The following is a 25,688-nucleotide window of genomic DNA, read 5'->3' as shown; positions in this document are numbered from 1 at the left end:
GGATCAAAAGATTCCTTGCGGCCGCCTGCAGACTTAGACCCCAGATAAGGTCCCCAGTTCCTCCCTGGGACTTGAACCTTGTCCTCCAGGCTTTGATAAAACCATCCTTTGAACCCATAGACTCTATTTCCTGGAAGATGCTAACACTCAAAATGACCTTTCTATTAGCCATTACATCAGCCCGTAGAGTGAGCGAGATCCAGGCCCTCTCTGCCTTTCCTCCACATACCCTAAAACTAGACGAGAGTCATCTTAAAAACCCTACCAGAATTCCTTCCTAAAGTAGTTTCACCCTTTCACCTAAACCAAGACATTGTCCTTCCCTCCTTTTGTGACTCCCCAAAGAATCAGAGGGAACAACAGTTTAACTGCCTAGACGTAAGAAGATGTCTAGTCCAGTACCTAAAGGTTACCCAAGATCTGAGATCACAAAATTTGTTTATCCAGTTTCAGGGTCACAATAAGGGTTCAGCAGCCAGCAAAGCTACCATAGCAAGGTGGATCAAGCAGGCCATATGGCTAGCCTACATAAACCAAAAACGCAAACCCCCAGAATTCTTCGGGGCACACTCCACTAGGGCCGTATCCACTTCATGGGCAGAAAGCGCAGATGCATCCCTAGACCAAATATGTAAGGCTACCACATGGAGTTCTCCTCACACCTTCTTTAAACACTACAGATTACAACTACATACAGCCTCTGACTTGGCCTTCGGTAGAAAGGTACTACAAGCTGTGGTCCCACCCTAGAAATAATGATTTCTATTTTACATCTCCAGGGGTGCTGTCATAGGTGAATAGGTAAAAGATCGATTACTTACCTGTAATCTGTTTTTCAAGAACCTATGACAGCACCCCGCTGTTACCCTCCCATGTCTGTAGTACATGACCCTCATAAACTGGATCGCTACCCTTAATTTGAGCGTCCCTGTAAATATTGTACGTATTAAGGTGTGAGGGACTTTCACCAAAAAAAAACACACACATACAAACTAAACTACTTCTCATCCTGAGTTCTTCCTAAAGACTGGGTGTGTGGAGAGGTGTGTCCATTTTATATCCTCAGGTTTCCTGTCCAGCGGATGGGACGTCTCTCCAGGGGTGCTGTCATAGGTTCTTGAAAAACAGATTACTGGTAAGTAATCGATCTTTTTTGGCCTTAATGACCCAAGCATTTTTCTCTTTTTTTTCATCTGGTCATTCCAAGAGTTATAACGTTTTAATTTTTTTGTCAACGTAGCCGTATGAGGGCTTGTTTTTTTTGTGGGACGAGATGTATTTGCATTTTTGGGTGCACATATTATATCGATTTAACTTTAACACTTTTTTGGGGGAGGGAATTGAAATAAATAGCTATTCCAGCATTACTTTTTCACGTTTTACATTTACATCGTTCACTATGCGGCATAAATAACATGTTATATGAGTGGTATCGCTTTAATCGTACTGAGCCATAGAATAAATGTAAGCTTTTTATGTTTTACTACGTTTGCACAATAAAAAAACCTCGTTAACCAAAAATATTTTTTTCATCACCGCATTCCAAGGGCCTATTATTTTGGGGTACATGGGACTTATTGATTAACTTTTATTATATTTTTTTTGGGTGGGGGATGGAGAAAAAAAAACCCAATGTTTTTTGCATTATTTTTGTACGGCGTTCACCATGCGGTTCAATTAATGCATCGCTGTTATTTTTCGTGCCGTTACTATCGCGGCAATACCATATATGTGCATTTTTCATTCGTGGGCCGCCGATGGGTGAAAGAGGGAGCTCCCTCCTTTTGTCAAAATATTTAAATGCCGCTGTTGCTCTTGAACGCAGCATTTTAGGGGGCTAAACGTCAGAGAATTAAGGTTTTTCCAATTTGAGCCTTTGCAGCGGGAGTCCGGCTGCCAGTCACAGCTGTGCTCCCACGGTGATCATACAGGCAAAGCTTCTGTGCCCACACGATCACAATCCTGTACATGCACATCCGAATGCGGGAAGGTGTCCCTTCCCATGACGTGCATGTACGTGAAAATGTGGGAAGGGGTTAATGGGTTCCGTCTGCTTTCTGTCAGGGTGTCCGTGGTTTTACTGGAGACAATAGCACGGCATGCTGTGTTATTGTCTCCTGTAAACTAGGCCGGAACTGCGTCTGAGGGCCCTAATGGAGCCTCTAGCACATATGTGATCGAGACATAAGCTGATTTATGTGTATTTGTCTCTAATTCCGGGTACCTTTGCATAATAATTAGAATTTTCTGTTAATTTCCATCCCTCGCAGAAGCCTATTTAAATTTGGATTTACAGTGAAGCGTGTCTGCACTTGCTTTCCTTGATTCTATGAAATGAACCACCAAGGTCACACTGCGCAGTAAACCTTAAGTACAGCAAGAATTTTGTTTGATCTTCTGTATTAGTATTGGCAGGTAATATCAAGCACTATATACTGTAGATTACTGAAAAGCTTGACTTGCTTGGAATAACCTTTTATTGTGCTTGTACTCCATGTGAAATGCAAGTAACTAAAGCTTGAGTAACAATACATATATCCTTTTTTAACTCCTGTAAGAACCTTTTGTTTCACAAACTTGTTAATGGGATATAGTGACAACTGTGGGCATAACTAGTCTTATGGGCCCCAATGCAAATTTTACACCTGGGCCCCAAATACCCCCCCCCCCCCACTTCTTGCTCATATGCACTGGATCTAGTGGTGTTACTAGTCTCAAAGACAACATACAGTGAAGGAAATAAGTATTTGATCCCTTGCTGATTTTGTCAAAGACATGAGCAGTCTAGAATTTTTAGGCTAGGTTAATTTTACCAGTGAGAGATAGATTATATTAAAAAAAAACAAAACAGAAAATCACATAGTCAAAATTATATATATGTATTTGCATTGTGCACAGAGAAATAAGTATTTGATCCCTTTGGCAAACAAGACTTAATACTTGGTGGCAAAACCCTTGTTGGCAAGCACAGCAGTCAGACGTTTATTGTAGTTGATGATGAGGTTTGCACACATGTTAGATGGAATTTTGGCCCTCTCCTCTTTGCAGATCATCTGTAAATCATTTAAGATTTCGAGGCTGTCGCTTGGCAACTCGAATCTTCAGCTCCCTCCATAAGTTTTCGATGGGATTAAGGTCTGGAGACTGGCTAGGCCACTCCATGACCTTAATGTGCTTCTTTTTGAGCCACTCCTTTGTTGCCTTGGCTGTATGTTTCGGGTCATTGTCGTGCTGGAAGACCCAGCCACGAGCCATTTTTAATGTCCTGGTGGAGGGAAGGAGGTTGTCACTCAGGATTTGACGGTACATGGCTCCATCCATTCTCCCATTGATGCGGTGAAGTAGTCCTGTGCCCTTAGCAGAGAAACACCCCCAAAACATAATGTTTCCACCTCCATGCTTGACAGTGGGGACGGTGTTCTTTGGGTCATAGGCAGCATTTCTCTTCCTCCAAACACGGCGAGTTGAGTTAATGCCAAAGAGCTCAATTTTAGTCTCATCTGTCCACAGCACCTTCTCTCAATCACTCTCAGAATCATCCAGATGTTCATTTGCAAACTTCAGATGGGCCTGTACATGTGCCTTCTTGAGCAGGGGGACCTTGCGGGCACTGCAGGATTTTAATCCATTACAGCGTAATGTGTTACCAATGGTTTTCTTGGTGACTGTGGTCCCAGCTGCCTTGAGATCATTAACAAGTTCCCCCGTGTCGTTTTCGGCTGAGCTCTCACCTTCCTCAGGATCAAGGATACCCCACGAGGTGAGATTTTGCATGGAGCCCCAGATCGATGTTGATTGACAGTCATTTTGTATGTCTTCCATTTTCTTACTATTGCACCAACAGTTGTCTCCTTCTCACCCAGCGTCTTACTTATGGTTTTGTAGCCCATTCCAGCCTTGTGCAAGTCTATGATCTTGTCCCTGACATCCTTAGAAAGCTCTTTGGTCTTGCCCATGTTGTAGAGGTTAGAGTCAGACTGATTAATTGAGTCTGTGGACAGGAGTCTTTTATACAGGTGACCATTTAAAACAGCTGTCTTTAATGCAGGCACCAAGTTGATTTGGAGCGTGTAACTGGTCTGGAGGAGGCTGAACTCTTAATGGTTGGTAGGGGATCAAATACTTATTTCTCTGTGCACAATGCAAATAAATATATATAATTTTGACTATGTGATTTTCTTTTTTTTTTTTTTTTTTTTAATATAATCTATCTCTCACTGGTAAAATTAACCTAGCCTAAAAATTCTAGACTGTTCATGACTTTGACAGTGGGCAAACGTACAAAATCAGCAAGGGATCAAATACTTATTTCCTTCACTGTAGGTATAAGACTATTTTCTATGTATGATAATATACCTCTAAATTATACAGCCATAAAGTCCCCAAATAATACCATTATAGAAAGACCAAATATCACCATAGTGTTACTGAATAAAACCCAGTATACCAAGGCCAATATTACCAATGATACCACTATACAAGAAACTTACAGCAACACTATGACCACGTATTACTACAACATAGAACCTGATAATCCTACCATATTGTTACTGAATAAAAAAAAAACACCACACAAATACCAATATTAACTACATATAGTGACCATATAATGGCAGATACCCGTTCTACAGCAGTGGCTTGCAGAACACCATATAAGTGAATATATTACAGTTAAATATAGTGACTCAGAGGTGACGTCTTCTCTGATTTAGAGTCGTTCACCTTCCCTTTTCTTTATCTGGCCCAAAATGCCATGACTTCTTCTCCCGACTGCAAAAATGACAGTGCACACATCTTTGGCTCCTTGATTTTCCAGCACCCTCCCCACATATTCCCCATCTCTACACAAATTCGCCATCCATAGTGCCCCAGACGGTAATAATGTCCATCTTGGTCCCCACACAGTAATAGTATCCCCCATTTTTTACCTCCACACGGTATGTGTCTCACAAACAGTAATAGACCCTATTAAGCCACTTAGTGCCCCAAACAGTAATATTGCCCCTTTAGGATCCAAACCGTAATAGTTCCCCAACACAGTAGTAATGTCTTCCTTTGTGCATCTATATAGTCCTCTTTTGTGCACAGTCTTCTTTGGTACAACTATAGTAGTAAGGTGCCCCATCTGGTAGATTAGTGCCCCCATATAGTTGTTAGGCCCCCTACATTAATAGCGCCCCTTTGCGCCAGTCGCTCTCTGCTCCACCACCACACCCCCTGTGACCATGATCATTACGCCCCTGGTGACCATACTTATTTACCACATTAAATTGCTAAAAGACTGTAATACAGAACACCTTTTGTTAAAAATTATTCAGCTCCTTTTATAAAAGGTGAATGCAAATAACTGGCTTCATTAGAGTGTATCTTTTGGGTCTATAAAACATTTGACATATCATAGAAACATTTGTTAGGGGCTGGCTGTAAACCTATAAACCGCACTAAAACCATTGGGGCTGACTGTAAACCTATAAACCGCACTAAAAACATTGAAGTTCATTTACAGATACCACTAACCTGTTTCCATGACACGTCTGAAGAGTTAAAAAAAATAAAAAATATGGGTTAAACATAAACAGGTGGAGCGTGATTGTTCATTACCTTTGCCACATGCTATTCAGCGTAAGGTTGTATCTTCTTTGGAGGGACAGCGTTTAAAAAAATGTTGCCTTCCCCTAATTTCCCAAGAATCTCCTCCCAATACAGGGTAAAACAGGACTCTTACTACCAGTGGAAACTGAGAGCCTAGCATGGAAAGTCTGTCTCTACATGGGTCCCAGCATCATTCTAAATATAAGAAAAATTACACACTATTTTTAATTCTGAAATATTTTTTTGTTTAAACAAGAACTATCCCACATGTCCTTTTTGTTACCTTTCCTTATAGATATAGCATATGTACAAATTTATAAGTCTAAAATATAAATTAATTACAAAGTAAAATAGTGCAGTTGCAAATCAAATTAAAGCAGATCTGTCATCAGACAATGCTGCCCCTATGTAAGGGCAGCATAGTATGGGGACTGGTCCTTTCTCCTATTAGCCGAAATGGCGCACACATATATTTTGCAATTTGGCTAATAGGAGTTTTCAAAGCCTACACCGGACTGCAGGTTGTAAGACCGGAGTATTTTCTTCATGGAAGTGCTCCTCTGAGTACACCGGGCTCATAACGGAGTCTGGTTTATTCTTTGATCGCTTGAATGAGCCAAGTGGCACAATAGTTTTTTTTTGTGCCATTTTAGCTAAAAGAAGAGCGGACCTGTCCCGATACTATGCTTATATAGGGCAGCATAGTCTGATAAAAGATACACTTTAATTCAAATTTACGTGTAATCTTTAAAATAGAGATTTTGCAGAAGCAAAGAAGGACAGAGCAATGGGTTGAAAATAAGGACTGTGGTCCTGTTAGATAATTAATTGAAAGGTAAATTGCGATAAGTTTTAAATATTTTAGTATGGACAATGACCAATGTGAGGCCCAGGCATCACCATGTTTTGGCTGGTGAGGCTCCAGTAGAAAAAGTTTGAGAAGCCATGCTCAAGTTGATGGACACGCCTGGGTAATTGCCATTTGTGTCCGGTTTTTTTCTCTTTTGTGTGACGGTGCTTTTTCTTTTTCTTCTTTTCTTTCACATGCATGTCTGATTCTGATAAACCAAGTCCAAGTTAGATATAGAACATCAATGTGCCAAAAACCAAGACCTAAGGGACAACAAGGTTTCCGTATGAGGGTTGTTCCTAATAAGCCATCTGGGTGGACAAACTATTGCAGACATTAGGAGCCAATTAAACTATTACAAGAGCCAAATTTATTTTAATGCTCTAGCAATAGGGCTCCTGTAGTCAATACTAATATAGTAAAAATACAGTAATCTTAATAAGACAACCACAGAAGTTAGGCGATGGGAACACATTTCTAGAATGCTGGTCTGTTAAAGCGTTAATCTCCAATATGATTAAATCCACTAAATTTCACCAACCTATAGGACAACTATATGTTCTTAGCTCGAATATAAGTAACATTGATGTTGGACTGTAAACATTATTATTTATTTCTTTTTTTGACATGCCATTTTGTATGTTTATGTAAATGGTGTTTTTCACCTATTTAAGTCTTATATAATTGTTAACGTTTGTGTATTTCTGTTGGTATGGTTGGAAATAAAATTACCTGTTACCTTTTAATTGATGTGGTTTTCAATGGAAAATAACTGGTTGCCTTTCTATTGTAGGAAAAGACAATTATATCTTGAAATTATATGGTCAAGCCTTGGACTTTGTAACTCATAAAATATGTTTCCATTTTATTAAGTTACTTTTCTGCGTTAGGATCAGGAGAGTGAGTATGTTAAATTGACTCGGTTTGATCAACTGTGTGGAAGTTGTTTCTGGAAATTACAGGTTGGTCTCTTATACGTAGATGACCATAATTAAAATTTCTTTAATATGCAAGCTATATGCTTTTTTTTTTTTTTGCTTTTTTTTCTTTTCTTTCCTGTGCATTACTTTTACAGGGGGAACTTTTTTAAGGTAGTTGCTCCCCTGAGGGTGAGGCTCCTTCCCAGGCATATGAGATTCAGGGTTGCTTTTGAGTTATGACATTAGAGTGGTGAACAATAATTTTTATTTTTATTTTTTTTTGTGTGTGGATGACAACTATAGTCGTAGCAGCAGAGGTTGAAACGGCCCAATTATGTGCTAGAACGTTGTTCCTTTTTTATGGGGAATAACAAAAATTGTATGCTATCTAGCACCTCTTTGTGGATTCTCTGGTGCTGTTATCTAGACCTTTTTAAATTATTGCTACTTATGCTGCTGTTTTAGTTTTTTGTCACTAGGTTAGGCCTTATGAATTCTAGTTATGTCCCTGATGACAACCACGTACTTCCCAACATTTGCATCCCGGGTCCTGCACTCGTTCCAACCGGGAATGCTAGGAAAACATCCCGAGAACCACCATTTGTATGTCCAGTTGTGTAAGTGGTGGGATGATTTGGAGGTATTCAACCCTTAGCTTGTAGGTAACCAAGGGTTGTCGTGTTATATAATGTAGCTGCAGCTTGTGTTTTGACTTCTGTAATCAAACCATTTCTTGCTGACCCAGCATGGTGGTCAAATTAAATGAACCTTAGAGCAACACTCCGATTGAATTGTCTTTTGCTTATTTTTCCTACACCTATTCCCATGTACCTGATTAGTGCTGCCTTTTTTGCATTATTATTTTTCTATCAGAATTAAAAAGTCTGGATCCTGCAAATCATATGACTGGAAGGAGAACACCGGCTCTATGTTTAGGTTTAAAGTGGTACTCTCCTCTTAAACATGTTTGGCATAGGGTTGCACAATGCATCGAAATATTGATACTATTTCAATTCCGTTCACCCTCAAACGGTTCAAGACCGTTAATTCATGTATTTCGATACTAAGCTGTGCGGCCGCACAGGTTCGTATTATAACACACAAATTTAGTTACAGCGGGCCTGCGGCTGTGTAATACAGCCATTGCCCCACTCCTGACTAGTGTGCGCACGTGATCAGCATTATGTGATGCGGCCGGCACTGCGCTAATGAGCGCCGGCACTGAAGACAGTACCTGGCGGGTGCACTGCAAAACACCCCGGTGTTCTGTGTTCAGTGTCGGCACCGCATCTCATTAGTGTAGCAACGGCGGCATCACATCATGCTGACCGCGTGCGCACACTTGTTGTCAGGAGCGGGGCAATGGCAGTATTACACAGCCCCGCTCTAACCGCCGCTATTCCCTTGGCTGCTTCGATCAAAGCTGACAGCAGCATTCAAGGGGAAAATGAGAAGGGGGTGCCCATTTGATCGCGTCAGAGTGAATCCCTGTGACGCGATCGAGGGACATACCATATATGGGCAGACAGCCCAGGGTCCATTGAAGAACCCCATGGCTGTCTGACCAGATTTCCTGTTAGGGCATATTTAGGTATGTAGTAACAACTGCCTGTGTACTATCAGTACACCGGCTAATGTACTGGCATATAGAGATATACCAGAAAATGTAAGTTTAAAAATAAAAAAATAAAGTAACATTAAATAAAAAAAATTCAAAAACACACACACATTTTTTTTATTTTATTTTTTTACAAAAAACATTAAAATAAGTCTTCATACATAAAATATACACACATTCGGTATCGTCACGACCATAATAACCTGTACAACATATTTATAGCGTCAGTTAAAATGTATATGCTGTAAAAATAAAATAAAAAATGCTTTCTTTCACTTATTAATGTGAGGCACGAGGTGTTCTGAATTTAGTACCTCCATGTGCCTATCCTTAATAGTAATTAACACCATCATGAACCTCCGACATAAACCCAATGTTGTCCATTATGACTGTGAGAAACATGATTGGGTTACTTTCTATTGATGTGATGCACATGAGGTTCAAAAATCATCACACCACGTGCTTCACATCAGAAAGTGGAAGAGCTGTTTTGTTTTTTTGTTGGCAAAGTACTGTTTTGGTATTGATAATCGTAATACTACACAAAGTATCGGTATCAAAGTCCAAATTCTGGTATCGTGACAACCCTAGTTTGGCATATAAACGGGAAAGAGATACAGAAGGAGCAGTTCTCTGCCACTTCCGAAACTCTCATTGATGATTTGCAAAGGTTGCAACCCCCATAGAATTCAAACGAAGTTTACAGGATCACCCTTCTCTCGATAGGTGAGGGTCCTAGAGGTGGAACCTGCACCTACACTTTACACCTACAGGAGCTTTTCTGACAGCCCATTCTAAATCTATAGGCTGTAATTTGGGGTTGATTCCCTCCGCTTTGTAGCTAAAACAGCTTCCACTCTTCTCAGAATGCTTTTCACAAGATTTTGGAGTGTGGTATGTGGGAATTTTTGCCCATTCATCCAGAAAAGCATTGAGGTCAGAGACTGATATAGCACAAAAGGGCCTGGCACAGAACTTCCATACTAGTTCATCCCAAAGGTGTTCAATGGTGTTGAGGTCAGGGCCCTGTGCGGACCAGTCAAGTTCTTCAACGCCAAACTTGCCCAACGATGCCTTTATGACTTTGCTTTGTGCACTGGGGCACAGTCTTGCTGGAACAGAAAAGGACCTTCCCCAAACTGTTCACACAAAGTTGTAGGCATGCAATTTTTTTTTTAAATCCTTGCAATGCTGCTTCCTTGTAATTCTGTCCCCTGACTATAGTTTAAACAATTTTATTTATTTAAATCCGCTCTACGCTGTATTGTTTATATTGTGGTTTGCTCACAATATTTTGCACATGAGAAATGAAAGCAATTTCATTGCGCAAGTCGCATTAGAAGTCTCTATATTGCGCCTGTGTTCGAGGCATCCTAAGCCTCAATACCCGCCCTGTTTTTTCTTAGATTACGTCTCAATGCGAGCACTATTTTATTTTCATTCAGGTTATCCATCAGTGCCCGTGCGCCCCGCAAAGATGGTATCTACAGTGATAATGGCACTGAGGAATAACTTATTCCTCAGTGCCATTATCACGGCCAGAGAATCTGTAGCGCTCTGGCCAAGGACTTCAGGACTGGAGAAGCCCCTGACGTTACTGTCCATAATGCTCTGGCCAGGGGCTACCTAGTTTAAGGTTTAAGAAGTTTGATGCTTCTGACATCACTGTCCATTTTTTTGGAAGAAGGTGAGTAGGTGTTCCATTACTAATGCATATAATAGAGGGGGCAGCCTGCCTAGTGCCATTGAAAATGGAGATTAGAGCAGGCAAAGCGCCATTAATCTTTAAACGAGCAGAGAGTTTATGATAGAGGGCCATTATTCTGAGTTTGAAGGTGTCTCCAAGGCCAAGTTTTTTTTAAAGACAGTAGTACAAGTAGCTAACCAAGTCAAAGCAGAGTATCAATGGGATATTGTGCAATGTAGAATAGTGTATTATGTCCAAGGTTTTTAGGATATTTTCGTGGTCCTCCCGTCCTGGAACAAAGCTGACTTGAATGTGCTCCTTAAGGAGAGGTTAGAGCCTATTGGCCAATACCTTCACATACAGTTTTCAAAATCTACATTTAAGAGCGATATTGGTCTATAACTGGAGCAAAGTTGTGGAACTTTGCCCGGTTTGGGGGGTACTGCGACATGGGCCTCCATGGATTGTGGAAGAAGTGTTGAGGTCTGGAGACATCCTCATAGGCAGCCAACAAGAAAGTGGCCAATTTATTTATTTAAAGAGAGTATATAGAACGGCTCTGTAAACACATCAGGGCCAGCGCTTTTACCCTCCTGGTAAGGATTTCATGGCTAGTTTCAACTCTCTATCCGAGGAGGAGTTAATCAATGTGTGGGTCTGTAGGGACAGGTTTGGAGTAGAGTCGGATTTTTGTTTGTAAATGGGGAACGGTCTTTTGTGGATTGAACACTGTCAAGAGTATAGAAGCATGTATTGTAGTCCTGTTTGTAAAATGTATCTAGGGTGGAGTTAAATTGAAGTCGCCAAAAATACCACTGTGCCATGCACTGTGAAAGGGGGGGGGGGGTGGAGTGTGTCGATAACATTTAGGGTATGTTCACACGGCCTATTTACGGACGTAATTCGGGCGTTTTTGCCCCGAATTACGTCTGAAAATAGCGCCTCAATAGCGCTGACAAACATCTGCCCATTGAAAGCAATGGGCAGACGTTTGTCTGTTCACACGAGGCGTAAATTTACGCGCCGCTGTCAAATGACGGCGCGTAAATAGACGCCCGCGTCAAAGAAGTGACCTGTCACTTCTTTGGCCGTAATTGGAGCCGTTATTCATTGACTCCAATGAATAGCAGCGCTAATTACGGCCGTAATGGACGCGGCGTTCAAGCGCCTGCACATGCCGTTACGGCTGAAATTACGGGGATGTTTGCAGGCTGAAACATCCCCGTAATTTCAGCCGTAACGGACGCCCTCGTGTGAACATACCCTTAGGAAGAACTGTACCTGGCCTTGGTTCAGGACATAAACGTTAACAATGGAAAAGAAGGGGCCTGTGTGGCACCACCTACAAGGGGCCTGTGTGGCACCACCTACAATGGGGGCTGTGTGGCACTACCTACAGGGGGAATCGGTGAGTGGCAGGCTGATGGTCTTCAAGTGGTTTCCACCTCTGAGCTCCAATTGAAATTAATAGGAGGCAGATAGTACCTGCGGCACTTGTTTGGAGTGCGTTTTTGTCTGCGTCTTTTGCATTAGCTTCAACAAAATGGTCAAACAACGCTGTGAATTCAAAATCTGATTCAAAATTCCTGAATCAATTTTCAGGCAGATTTTTTTTTTTTCTTGCCTGACAAACGCTGTGTGAATATACCCTACGAGTGTAGTACTTTGTTTTTAGCCATTTCTGTCTTTCTCAAAAAAAATTTGGTCGGGGTGCTCTTTGAAAATGTTGTTTTTCCAGTGATGCCTCGGGTCCGCAAAGGTTGGCAAACTCTGTACTAGCCTACAGGATCATGCCGGCCTACGCAAGGATCCCGCCGTGGAGCAGCTCAATTTATCGCGGGAGCCGGGCCTAGGTGAGATTTTTTTTTGGGGGGTTTGGGGGCACTGTCTACAAGGGGGAGGTGGGAGACTTATGGCACTGTCTACATGGGGGTTGTGGGGGGCTGTATGGCATGATCTACAAGGAGTAGGTGGGGGACTATGGCACTGTCTACAGGGAGGCTTTATGGCTCAATCTACAGGGGGGCACTATCTACAAGGGGGGGCTGTGTGTGGCAGCCAGGGGAGGGGGGCATTATACTGTGTGGGGGCCACTAAGCGGACATTATACTGTGTAGGTGTACTACAGGGGGCAATATATGGTGTGTGGTACTTAGGGGGCATAATACTGTGGGCACAATTAGAGGACAACCTACTGTGTCCTTGAAGGGGTTATAATATATTATTAACTATTATTCTGTATGGGGGGCACTAAAGGGGCATTATACTGTGTGGGGACACTATAGGGCATTATACTGTGGGGGGGCATTATATATTTTTTATGCTGGTGTGGGGTGCCGAAAGATAATTTTGCATGGGGCGCCATCTTTGCTAAGGCCGGTCCTGGTAACAAAGTCCAGTCCCTAGTGGGAAAGAGACCTATGAATAGCAATAGCGACCCTTTTGATTTATATTGGTAATTATTACAAAGATGGCAGGTAGTGTTCTGTCCATTAAGGGTATGGGTGTGTCCCTCCATAATCTCAGCTCGCATGGGTGCATGCCCTCTTCTTTATTATTGCTGAGGGATAGAATTGGAGAAGATTAACAAATACTGTAGGCTGATAAAATTAACCGCAGTTTTAAACTCCACTTTTTTTTATTCCTCTATTATAAATACAACTCATTGTAGTATAAGGGATATCTTTTTTCAAAGGAGTAAAATAAACTTTGTTTTCAAGGGCTGAATGGGGTATTGATATTAGTGGATTACGGGATGTGATCTATTGAATAAATTATTAAAATAAGTATCCCCTCCTCCAGTGTTTCACTTGGAAGCATAACCTCTATATTGAGGTGCTCAATTCCAAATATGTTGAGTTGGTACAGGATGCACGTACGTCATTATCAGATAACTTGCAAATAATTTGCCTTGTATATGGAAACCACCTATCTGTAATATTTTCTTAATGATAAAACGTCCTTGAATGACACATGTACCATTTACCCGACTGGCCGACTGATTTAACTGTCTAAACAGCCGGTACTAGCTTTGGGGCCATGCATGTTGCTACATACAAATAAAGATTAGTATGGAATAACAAGAAGGGCATATCACCCATAAGCTCCTATGTTAAAAAAATAAAAATAGACAACAAAAAAAAACACTTGTAGCATATTTTTCTCTGCTGGATCCTGTTGTATGGAAAAGCAGAGTCTACAACGCTATGTCCGGCGTTGCCGACTGTGTGGTATAGTTTTTAAACCTACACAGGCTAAAAGGACACTCTTTTGGCCTCCACCATGGTAATGTAGCCCCATGGACATTTCTAGCTTGTACGCCGGGAGCTTTCCTTGTGTATACACTAGGGCCTAAAACTGCTTTGGGAAGTAGTAGTCGGTAAAACTTATTGGAAGAGATACCTCAAAACTGGTTCAAAGGAAAAGTCTAGTAGTTACCTGTCTCGTCCAATCAGATTCCACCTTTCATTTTTCATTTGGAAAATGAAAGCCACAACCTACTTCACTTTTTTCCTTTTCGCCAATTTTGTAAAATACATCTGGAATAATCTGTTCACATCTGAATCGTGTTTTTTTTTATTTTTAATAGAAGGCTCGACACCATGCCGAATTTGGCGCCCGATGGACCCCATTAACTTTATAATGGGGTGCTTTGGGTTCCGACTAATGTAATATGTTTACGGGCAGGTGGACCCTGTATCTTTTATTGAATTTCAAATTTCTTTGCTGTCAACCTTTTTGGTGTGGGGACACGTTTGAAACTTTACTTAAATGAAGAGTGCTTCATGAATGCATGTGCTCTGTCACTCTCTTATCAGAGCATAATAAGCATGAAAAATATTAAATATCAGCTCTTAGTGTCATAGTATTACTAAATAGATGTACAGTAGTAAAACGAATACTATTGGGTAATGAGGGGGTATATAATGAGATGAGAGAGCAAAAGGGGTGCAGATGAGCATCATTGCTGACTGGGAACACTGTTAGCAAACAAAAGTTATTCCAGTAGCAATAGCCGGGGTGTAGCTAGGGGGGGGGGGCAGGCGGGGCATGTGCCCTGGGCGCAACTAGGTGGTATGGAAGGGGGCGCCGTGGCAGAGCAGCTGATCGCTGCTGATAGGCACACGGCATGTCGGACACCAGCAGCAGCGATCAGCGTTAGGAAGAGCCAGGAGTTGATGCGGTGGCATTCTGACTGGGGTCTGTGACGGTCCGGGAGTGGACCGGTCCAGTCACCAGGGGCTGTGTGGCATTATGTACAAGGGGGTGCTGTGTGGCGCTATCTACAAGAGGGGGGCTGTGTGGCGCTATCTACAAGTGGGGGGCTGTGTGGCGCTATCTACAAGGGGGGTGCTGTGTGCCGCTATCTACGAAGGGGGGTGCTGTGTGGCACTATCTACAACTAGAGCTGTGTGGAGTTAACTACAAGGGGGGGGGTCTGTGTATGGCACTATCTACAGGGGGCTGTGTGTGGCCTCTAATTTATTTTCTTCTAATTTATTGTTATGGTAACTCCCTCATAGAACTATATCGCTTGTAAAATGTACAAATCGTTTTATGCTAGAGTTACATTAAAAACAATTGTAAAAAAGAAATTACACCTCATTGATTGGTAGAGCAAGCAATCACGGCGAGGGGGAAGGAGATGTCGAGGGAGGGGCCGCCAATCTGAATCGATTCCCCCGAGTATGTGCACACACAAAATCAAAAACATCTGAAAATATGGAGCGGTTTTCAAGGGAAAACAGCTACTGATTTTAAGCTGTTTTTTAATCATACTTGCGTTTTTCACGGTCGTTTTTGGAGCTGATTTTCAATGTTCTCAATGAAAAACGGCTCAATAAGCGACATGCACTTTTCTGCGGGTGTTTTTTTACACGGCCGTTTTTCAAAACTGCCGCGTAACAAACGCCCCATCGGAACAGAACGCCGCATTTCCCATTTAAATCAATGGGCAGATGTTTGGAGGCGGTCTGCTTCTGATTTTTCAGGCCGTTTACGATAATAGCCCATGTGAACATACCCTTATACTCTATTATATGTGCTGGTCCCAGAGCTGGACCAGCATCTATCAGACATTTGGCATGTCCTGTGGATATGCTATAAATGTCTCCGATAGGAAACCCTTTAACTACTGTATTTAAACACCTCGATAATGTATATAACTATTGTTTAAAGAGAACCTGTTGGGTTTCCTGACATGTCTCTGTTAGTAAATGCTGGCATTCCTTGTGAAATAACAATTCGTTCAGCAACTCATCTGCTGAACATCAAAATATTGTAATGGGAATTTGCACAGGAAGTTCATAGTTAATTATTTTTATGGGTTCTGCTTAGATTCCTGTTTAGGGTAATTGGAAACATTCATATTCTATTTACTCAAAGCAAATTATTTTCGAATACTTATTTTCTTATTTACCGCCCCCTTTTGGGTTAAAGAAATTTGAATACTTGTCTTCAAAAAGTATTTTGAAATGCAAAATCTTATCGCCCTTCCACTATATCTTATGTTTTGGAGTTTAGAAATACATGTGTTTATTTTCACGGTACAAGATTCTGGTCATAGATTTACTTTCATTCTTGTTCTCCATCCATTCAACCATATGTATGGAGTTCTGTACATATCCCAAGTTTTATGGATGAGGTATTTGAACAGATAGTTCCCAACCATCCCTGTGGCCTCTGACCCTTGTTTAGTACTTAAAAGATGTTACTATGTTTCATGTCCCTAGTTAGTCTACCAATAATTATTAAAATACATGGTTAACTTTTTAAACATTGATACTTCAGAACTTATGTAAGGGACTCCTTAAAATATAACCAGGTATTCGCAAAAAAGAATAAACTAACAGGTCCATGGGCCATGATGACCTATCCAACAAGGGAGCTCAACAATGGAGGGTATAGTGGCATTAACCAGAACTTTTGTCAATTTTGACTTTTTTTTTGTATGGGTCTCTGGCTCCTTTTATGTTTTGCCTCTGAGATTCAATATAATATTGTTATTAAATTAAGCATGATACTAGTGTGTTTTGCAGTTATTAAATATATGCCATTCTTCTTTTTTTATTTTTTATTTCAGTCGTAAATCTGGTCATTATACGATGAACCACGGGAACATGAACAGTGCCCTAGATAAAGTCGCTTTCAACCGATCAGGATCACAGGACTCCTTAGACGAACTGTCACTTGACGATTACTGGATAGAATTAGAAAACATTAAAAAGAGCACTGATCAGACTCAAGAGGAACAGCATGTTGTGGTTAAAGAGCCAGATGGTAAGAATTTCTTAAGAGCCTATGAAGCTAAACTTTTGTGATTCTTATTATACAGTGTAATATAAATCTATATCATCTATTGGCTAAATTGCATTTGACATTTGTTGGTTTCCAGAGGGTGAGCTGGAGGAGGAATGGCTCAAAGAAGCCGGACTGTCCAATCTATTTGCTGAGAGTTCAGCAGACTCCCAGGACACCATGATGTTACTATCTACTTTAACAAAGACTCAGTCAGCGGCTGTCCAAAGACGAATCGATACTTTTACACAAACCTTGAGGAAAAAAAACAAACCACATCATCAGATCCCTGATGTCCGAGATGTGTTCAAGCAAACAGCAAGCTCAAAGGACAAAGTATGTACAAGCTACTGAACTTGGATCTTCATAACTGTAAATGATTCTCAGCAATACAGTGCTTTAAGCAATGTTTACCATTAAGTTTCCTATTTTGGTATAAAGGGTAAAGTGAGATCAAAATGATATGAAGCAATAATTTATATACACACCTAAAAAGTATACTACAGTGTATTAAAGGGAAATTTACAGCATTGAAGACAATACACACGGAGATTGTATTCAAACCCCATTGGCTGCTTGTTAAGCAATTGGGCAGTGCAATACCCAGTGCAAGTGTGTCATACAACTGAATGCGCTCTATGTGGGTTTAGTTCTAATTCTTTTTGCTTGAGTGAGTCAACATTAAACTTAATTTTAAAGGTTACTAAACTCATGGTATTGACTTCTACTGGAGTATGACGGTCGCACAACACTATTGGCAGTGGTTGACTTTTTAGGACTCGTTCACACTTTGCATGTGAATGTGCCCTCGAAACAAGGTTTTGTCTGAAATTGTTCATTTTTATAGTTGGTACGTGTACCATCAAATTACATTGAATGCCACTGAACATAAACTGTAAGACATAGCGTATCCATGGCCTTCATCTAGCTTTTCTTTATTTAATTGTCTTACTTGCAGTACCAGAGCAACTACCACTGTAAATATTATAATCAACGGGAAGGAATGTGTCCAATGAAGGGTTTTTAAAAACTCATATTTTTCCAATTTTTTTCTAAAACATCTGTACATTTTAGGTGGAAGAATTGAATGGATTTCAATCTACAGAAAAAAGTGAAGCAATAAGCGAAGAATTATATGAAAAATCAGATGGTATGTAAAGAATTGTTTATACGATGTCTTATTTCTGAATTACCATTGGCTTACAGTACTTGGTTTGAATGACCATTTTTAGAACGTTATTACAGCCGTGATCACTTTTTATATGATTGAGTGACATGTAATACGTGGTTGTGCAGAGTCCTTCAGATTTGGAGGCACTTTTTGCAGCAGCTCTCTGCTTTGGCTAATAGAGGGGGGGGGGGTGCGAGCGGACTGTAATAAGGCATATTGAAATGGTTATCATGAGGCAACAGCCCTTTTAAAGGTATATTGCTAACTCAGACATGTATGGCGTATACACATGATATGCCATAAATGTTTAATAGATGTGGCTTCCAATATCAAGTATATAGGCTGTTTCTGTAACTCACATAGAAATGAATGGAGAGAGCCACGCGACCACCTTTCCATTCATTGTTAGCCTTGATGCAAATGCCGACAGCTGCCATTCCGGGTCGAGATGAGGGTCAGCTGAACCCCATACTGAATTTAGGTGTAGGTCTCATCTATCTGATCCTGTGGATATGCCATAAATGTTTGATAGATGTGGGTCCCAGCTCTGTGAACCAAACCAATACCTAGGATGTCGGCTGTTTCTGTAACTAAATTCTTATGTTCAGTATTATTGCTGATTGTGCTCCAGACTTATACTGTCTGAGGGTATGTTCACACGTAGTCAACAAAAACGTCTGAAAATCCAGAGCTGGTTTCAAGGGAAAACAGACCCTGCTTTTCAGACGTTTTTTTACCAACTCGCATTTTTCGCAGCGTTTTTCGCGCCGTTTTCGCGGCGTTTTTTACGTCCGTTTTTGGAGCTGTTTTCATTGGAGTCTATGAGAAAACGGCTCCAAAAACGTCCAAAGAAGTGTCCTGCACTTCTTTTGACGAGGCTGTATTTTTACGCGTCGTCGTTTGACAGCTGTCAAACGACGATGCGTAAATAACAGGTCGTCTGCACAGTACGTCGGCAAACCCATTCAAATGAATGGGCAGATGTTTGCCGACGTATTGGAGCCGTATTTTCAGACGTAAAACGAGGCATAATACGCCTCGTATACGTCTGAAATTTGGCCGTGTGAACATACCCTTAGGGTATGTGCACACGATAGCAGGCATTTACGTCTGAAAAGACAGACTGTTTTCAGGAGAAAACGGCTGCCTCGTTTCAGTCGTAAATGCTCCTCCTCGCATTTTGCGAGGTTTCTCTGACAGCCGTAAATTTTGAGCTGTGCTTCATTGAGTTCAATGAAGAACGGCTCAAATTACGTCTGAAAGAAGTGTCCTGCACTTCTTTTGACGAGGCTGTATTTTTACGCGTCTTCGTTTGACAGCTGTCAAACGACGACGCGTAAATGACCGGTTGTCTGCACAGTACGTCGGCAAACCCATTCAAATGAATGGGCAGATGTTTGCTGACGTATTGTAGCCCTATTTTCAGACGTAAAACGAGGCATAATACGCCTCGTTTACGTCTGAAAATAGGTCGTGTGAACCCAGCCTTAGTTTCTGGAACAGGAAAAAGCTGTCTGACATCTTGTGTTGTCAATAATAGCTCTTATATGGTTCATTAGGTCAACCAGAGGCCCTCTTAGCTCTTCTTGTCAACCAATCATATTGAAGAATACCCCCCCATCCCTAACTGTGCCGGTATTTCGGGTCAATCTATATCTTTACAGTGTAAAGCACTTCATTCATCAGGGATATGTCAGTCAGACCAAAACCTTCACCCTACTTTATAATGTTTTTGGTATCTTTTGACAAGCTGAAAACAATGAATGCTGGGAGTATAGATCAGTAGTGATATCCGTGAAAGATCAAGCTTCTTCTTGAGTTTTAATATTTAAATATAACTGGCAGCCTGTGACATAACTACATGAAAACAAATATAATGTGAAGAAATGAACATTTCCCTTATGGAGAACTTTAGCTTAATGTCATCAAAGCGATGGCATTTCAGAGTAATTTTAGATTCTTTTATTTGGGCTGAAGACCAGAAGACTTTTGTGCTTAGTAATTTGTAATTCTGTGCACTGCGCACATTTCTATTTTAGCAGACGTACATGTTTTGTAGAAATAAAAACTATCCCCCAGTGTAAATCCATGAGATGTTCCACGAAGCATGCCAAACAAAACCACAAACTTAACTCCCCTGAGTGATGCAAAACATTACAATGGAAGACAAATTACTTCCTAGTTCTCAGTCATCACTGAAACTCATGTTTGTTTGTGTATCTAGCACTATCCTATTATAAGTGTGTGTGTGTGTATATATATATATATATATATATATATCTTTTTTATTTGAAATTTATGCATAGGTGTGGCGACACAAATAGTACATGTTAAAATATTTTTATTGTTGTTCATTAATACGCCTTTGTCGTGCTAGATCTTATGGCAGTAGATCCCCTTCCGCTTGCTAATGCCTACCCTATGCATGGTGAAGTTACAACATTCAGCTTTCTTATATTGATTTATAGTAGCATCTGACGGACATTTCTAACACTTGTTTCTTTGCAGTTATGTTGCTCACACATGAGTTTTCAAACTCCATAAATCTCCTTCTTGGAAAAATTACTGTGTGGTGTTCAGTCTGGACTATTTTGGTGTTCTGGACAGATTTCCATATGGGCAAGTCAGCTCCAGTGAAATAAATCTCTTCCTATCTGTGTCAGAGATTCTGAGCTAATGTAGTTTGCATGGAGTGGCAAAAAAGTTTAGGAGTAGTACTATACTCTGCAGCCCTTTCCATTAATGGTGTTTTGGAAGTCATAGTTGATATTCCCTGCCAAGATTATTGGAGCTGTTGCGGAGTGCTTCCTTTGTTTAACACTGGCTGTATAGTGACCAAATCTAAAATCGACATAATCTATCTTTAAAGCGGACCTATCCCCTATCCTGACATGTCCATTTTTGAAAATTCTTGTGTTACTCTTGAAATAACAAATCTGGAACATATTTTATTAGAAATCTGTGTTTTGCCATTCCCCTGTTGTTCCTCCTGGAAAAAAATGACTAAATTGACAACTTGGTGCTACCATTAACCTTGTCAAAGGAATGTGTCCCTACATAGTCTCCCTGTCAGCCCTGATTGGTCAGTCTGTGTAAGGACACACCCCCAACTGGTAACTCCCAGTTGTCAATTTATTCATATGTTTCTTGGAGGAATAACAGAGGAATAAAAATATTTACTAAAATAAACATGTCGGTAGTGATGACCTGTCCTCTTTAATACCGTTTTGATTTTTCCACTTATTTTTTAGTTAATTTTTGCTAATCTTCTGTAGCTGCCTGGAATCCATCAACAAGCTGATGCAAGTATTCAGTATTTCTAAGTTAATCAGGCTATTACGATGGATTAGAAGTATTCGCTTCATTAAAACAGAACAATTGAAAAATAAGTCGAATTTTCAAAATTACTGGATTATTAATACGGTTTTGAAGGGGTTAATCACTTTAGGCAATCCCTGTTTCTTAAAATTGTCTCCACACCATATGCTTATTAAAGTTTGTCCTCCAGCTGTAATTTATGCGGAAACCCACAAAGTGTCCATTGAAATCAATGTACAAATGTATTGGGTCCTCCAGAGCCAGAGTGATGCGTGTGGGATAAGCTGGAGAGGGAGAAAGAAGTCAGTACAAAGCGAATGGATTTTCCGAGCGGGGCGTGAGCCGCTGTTGTATAGCCGGGCAGGCTGAGAGCTGCCAGATTGGATTTGCCGAGCGTGGCATGAGCCGCTAGATTGTATAGCCGGGTAGGGCAAGAACTGCCAGTTGAGATTGACAGGTAGGGGGAGCAAACTACCAAAAATACTTTATATTGCTAGGCTGAATGGTGTATCGCTGGCTCAGCAGTTCATATGAGAACAAAGTTCCCCTGCACCACAAGTTTAAAGAGGCTCTGTCACCAGATTTTGCAACCCCTATCTGCTATTGCAGCAGATAGGCGCTGCAATGTAGATTACAGTAACGTTTTTATTTTTAAAAAACGAGCATTTTTGGCCAAGTTATGACCATTTTTGTATTTATGCAAATGAGGCTTGCAAAAGTACAACTGGGCGTGTTGAAAAGTAAAAGTCCAAGTCGATCTTACCTGCAAACGCTGATGCTGCTGCAGAATCAACTGTAGCCTCTGGTGCCGATGTGGCCGTCACGATGCAGGACCTGTGAGTGACGTCACAGATCTGCACTGTCAGAAGCTGGGCGTTCTGAAGAGAAGAGGATGTTACTTCTCTTCAGAGCGCCCAGCTAGTGAAAGTATTAAAAACGCCCCGATGTACGCACATAATACACACCCACTTGGACTTTTACTTTTAAACACACCCACTTGGACTTTTGCAAGCCTCATTTGCATAACTACAAAAATGGTCATAACTTGGCCAAAAATGCTCGTTTTTTAAAAATAAAAACGTTACTGTAATCTACATTGCAGCGCCTATCTGCTGCAATAGCAGATAGGGGTTGCAAAATCTGGTGACAGAGCCTCTTTAACTTGAGACTGAACCATTAGCCAAAACGATGTCCCGTTCTCTCTAGTTAAAGAGGCTCTGTCACCACATTATAAGTGCCCTATCTTGTACATAATGTGATTGGCGCTGTAATGTAGATAACAACAGTGTTTGTTTGTTTTTTTAGAAAAACGATATTTTTTGACGAAGTTATGACCTATATTAGCTTTATGCTAATGACTTTCTTAATGGACAACTGGGCGTGTTTTACTTTTTGACCAAGTGGGCGTTGTGGAGAGAAGTGTATGACGCTCACCAATCAGTGACCAATTCGTGTCATGCACTTCTCTCCATTCATTTACACAGCACATAGTAATCTTATTAGATCACTATGTGCAGCCACATACACACACACTAACGGTACAGTGTCCTGACAGTGACTATACATTACCTCCAGCCAGGACGTGATGTCTATTCAGAATCCTGACACTTCGCTAACGTTTGTGTGAGATTTACAGCAAGGCAAGCGTAATCTCGTTTTAAATGACCGTTTACATCGTAATCTTGCGAGATTACGCTTGCCTTGCTGTAAATCTCACACAAACGTTACTGAGGTGTCAGAATTGTGAGTACACATCCCGTCCTGGCTGGAGGTAATGTATATTCACTGTCCGTACAATTGAGTAACGTTAATGTGTGTGTATGTGGCTGCGCATAGTGATCTAATAAGATTACTATGTGCTATGTAAATCAATGGAGAGAAGTGTATGACGCTGATTGGTCAGCGTCATACGTTTTTCTTCAAAACGCCCACTTGGTCAAAAAATAAAACACGCCCAGTTTTCCATTAAGAAACTCATTAACATAAAGCTAATATAGGTCATAACTCCGTCAAAAATGATTGTTTTTCTAAATAAAAAAAACACTGCTGTAATCTACATTACAGCGCCGATCACATCATGTACAATATAGGCCACTTATAAGGTGGTGACAGAGCCTCTTTAAATCAGAAACTGCCAAGTATAGAGCCCATTTATTAGTGAAACAGTCAAGCTTATGTACCAAATATTGTAACCGTGAAGATTGTGCCTCTGTTTCTAGTAAAGTTCTGTTCATCATCTTATAACTGTGTCGTCTGAAGTTCTTTCTGTGCAATTTCCTCTGTGGGGCAGTAACCATCCTAAACCCTCTTCCACCTGTTACATGTTCTTTGGAACATGTTCTTAACAAGAAATCCGTCTTTATTAACCAAGCATGAGGAATAAGGAATTTGAAAATGGGTTTTCTAAACCAGACAACTCCTTTAAGCAAGATCGGTTGTTTTATATGTACCACACAAAATTAACTCTCTCTATTTATCTAGAGATACCAAATGACAATATTGAGGGAGCAGAAAACACAGATATAGATATGCCTGTTCCTGAAACGGACATAAATCTGGAAATTTCATTCGCTGAGCAGGCTTCAAATCTCAGAGAATCTAATAAAGTCAGGAATGTAAAGGAAGATGACTCTTTATTACCAGTAAGTATTCCTCTTTATCCTGCAGGTATCTTAAATCTTTGCCAATGTAATATAATACTGCAACCTCCCTCACAGAGCGCGTGAGTACTCCGCCCAGAGTTTAATAAAAACTCATATTGCTTTGTCCGATTTTTCTGTAGGAAGAGCACAGAACCTGCTGCTCTCTTAGTAGGAAGCATTGATTTTCATATATGTTGTATATAGTGTATCTACCGCAAGGATATAAAGATTAAGTACACACTATGAAGCCCCCAGTACCACACATACTGAGTCTCTGTTTAAATCAATTTCAGGATAAAAAAGTGCTGTATTTTTGTTCCACTGAAATAAACAAAACTTTATTGAATGAATGCAAATTATTCTCTAAAAGATATTTTGAGCATATCTTATTTAACAAAAAAAAGGCAAATTACTAGTGTGAAACTATCTTTCTTGAAAAATATATAAAAAGAAAAATATTCTTTTGTTATGTAATGACTTTCATTTATGTAATGTGTGTTTTTGCAAATCGTAAAGGTTTTCCTAATAAAGTTTTATTAAAAATTAATATTTCTTTGAAAGCGCTGCATCTTCTATGTATCCACTAAGCATAGAAGCTACATAATGCTGCTATAAGCCAGATCAGTCAGTGAGCTGTACGGACGGCTCGGCTGACACCTGCTTCTGTGCGCCTTTGACACACAATATAACCCTAATACCGAACAAACCTTAGTTGATCAACTTATATTTCATCACAATAAGGATTTTATTGTGTGTTTAGGGGCACACGGGAGCTACTGTCAGCCGAGCCATTAGTCCAGCTGACTTCCTTACAGCAGCGTTATGTAGCTTCTATGTATAGTGGATAAATAGAAGCTGCAGCGCTAAAACGTAATAACATTTTTTTTAATCTTTTTTAGAAAAATGTTTAGGATGCCCAAGTACATACCATAAAAAATTAATTAACGGCTCCAAAGGTTTTACATATTAAGATTTATGCATGATTATGTGAGGGAATCCGTATATGACTAGTAAGTTCACTGGCTGCATTGCCACTAAACTTAGTAAAGCTCATAAAATTGTTTACTTTAACAGTGCGAAAGTGATTTATATTTTACATTCAACGATCCAATGGAATTTGTTTGTCGCAGAACTACCGGCTTCCTCCAGACAAGACAGGCATCACAAAGATTGGTGATTTGGCTCCTCAGGATATGAAGAAAGTGACTTCCCTAGTACTAATCGAACTTACTGCCCTATATGAAGTCCTGGGCACAGAACTAAAACGTCAGCGAGCTGCCAAAACGAAAGTTAAAGGTAAATACATAAATAAATAAGCTGTAGTTTGACTACAGCACATTGAACATATGCAACAGGAGAATGATTACCTTTTAACCATTTTATGACCAAGGGTCATTGATGCCCCATTGTCCAGGTCAAATTTTATATATATATATATATATATATATATATATATATTACGCTGTTGCAGCTCTGTAACAATTTGTCGTGTTCGATCTCCGTCAGCCTGGATCGGAGAGTGAAGAGGGCTATAAGGCTATATTCTCACGATGTGAAAAATAGGGCAGTAAACAACTGATCAACTGTCAGTTT

General features: G+C 40.4%; 1 protein-coding gene across 2 annotated transcripts in view; it reads left to right on the top strand.

The window, feature by feature from the left end:
- Window positions 1–25,688, top strand: part of ARHGAP18 (Rho GTPase activating protein 18) — a 152,027-nt gene that overhangs the window by 92,788 nt on the left and 33,551 nt on the right. For both annotated transcript variants that reach the window (XM_075864262.1, XM_075864261.1), the window contains exons 2-6: window positions 16,750–16,946; window positions 17,062–17,300; window positions 18,039–18,114; window positions 23,935–24,095; window positions 25,226–25,391. In XM_075864262.1, coding sequence (XP_075720377.1) covers window positions 16,750–16,946; window positions 17,062–17,300; window positions 18,039–18,114; window positions 23,935–24,095; window positions 25,226–25,391 — 839 coding nt within the window. The remainder of the gene's footprint in view (window positions 1–16,749; window positions 16,947–17,061; window positions 17,301–18,038; window positions 18,115–23,934; window positions 24,096–25,225; window positions 25,392–25,688) is intronic.

Source organism: Rhinoderma darwinii, chromosome 4 (assembly GCF_050947455.1).
Source record: "Rhinoderma darwinii isolate aRhiDar2 chromosome 4, aRhiDar2.hap1, whole genome shotgun sequence".
Classification (NCBI taxonomy): domain Eukaryota; kingdom Metazoa; phylum Chordata; class Amphibia; order Anura; family Rhinodermatidae; genus Rhinoderma; species Rhinoderma darwinii.
The sequence above is the reverse complement of the archived record's forward strand: the minus strand, read 5'-3'. Positions and strand labels throughout refer to the sequence as shown.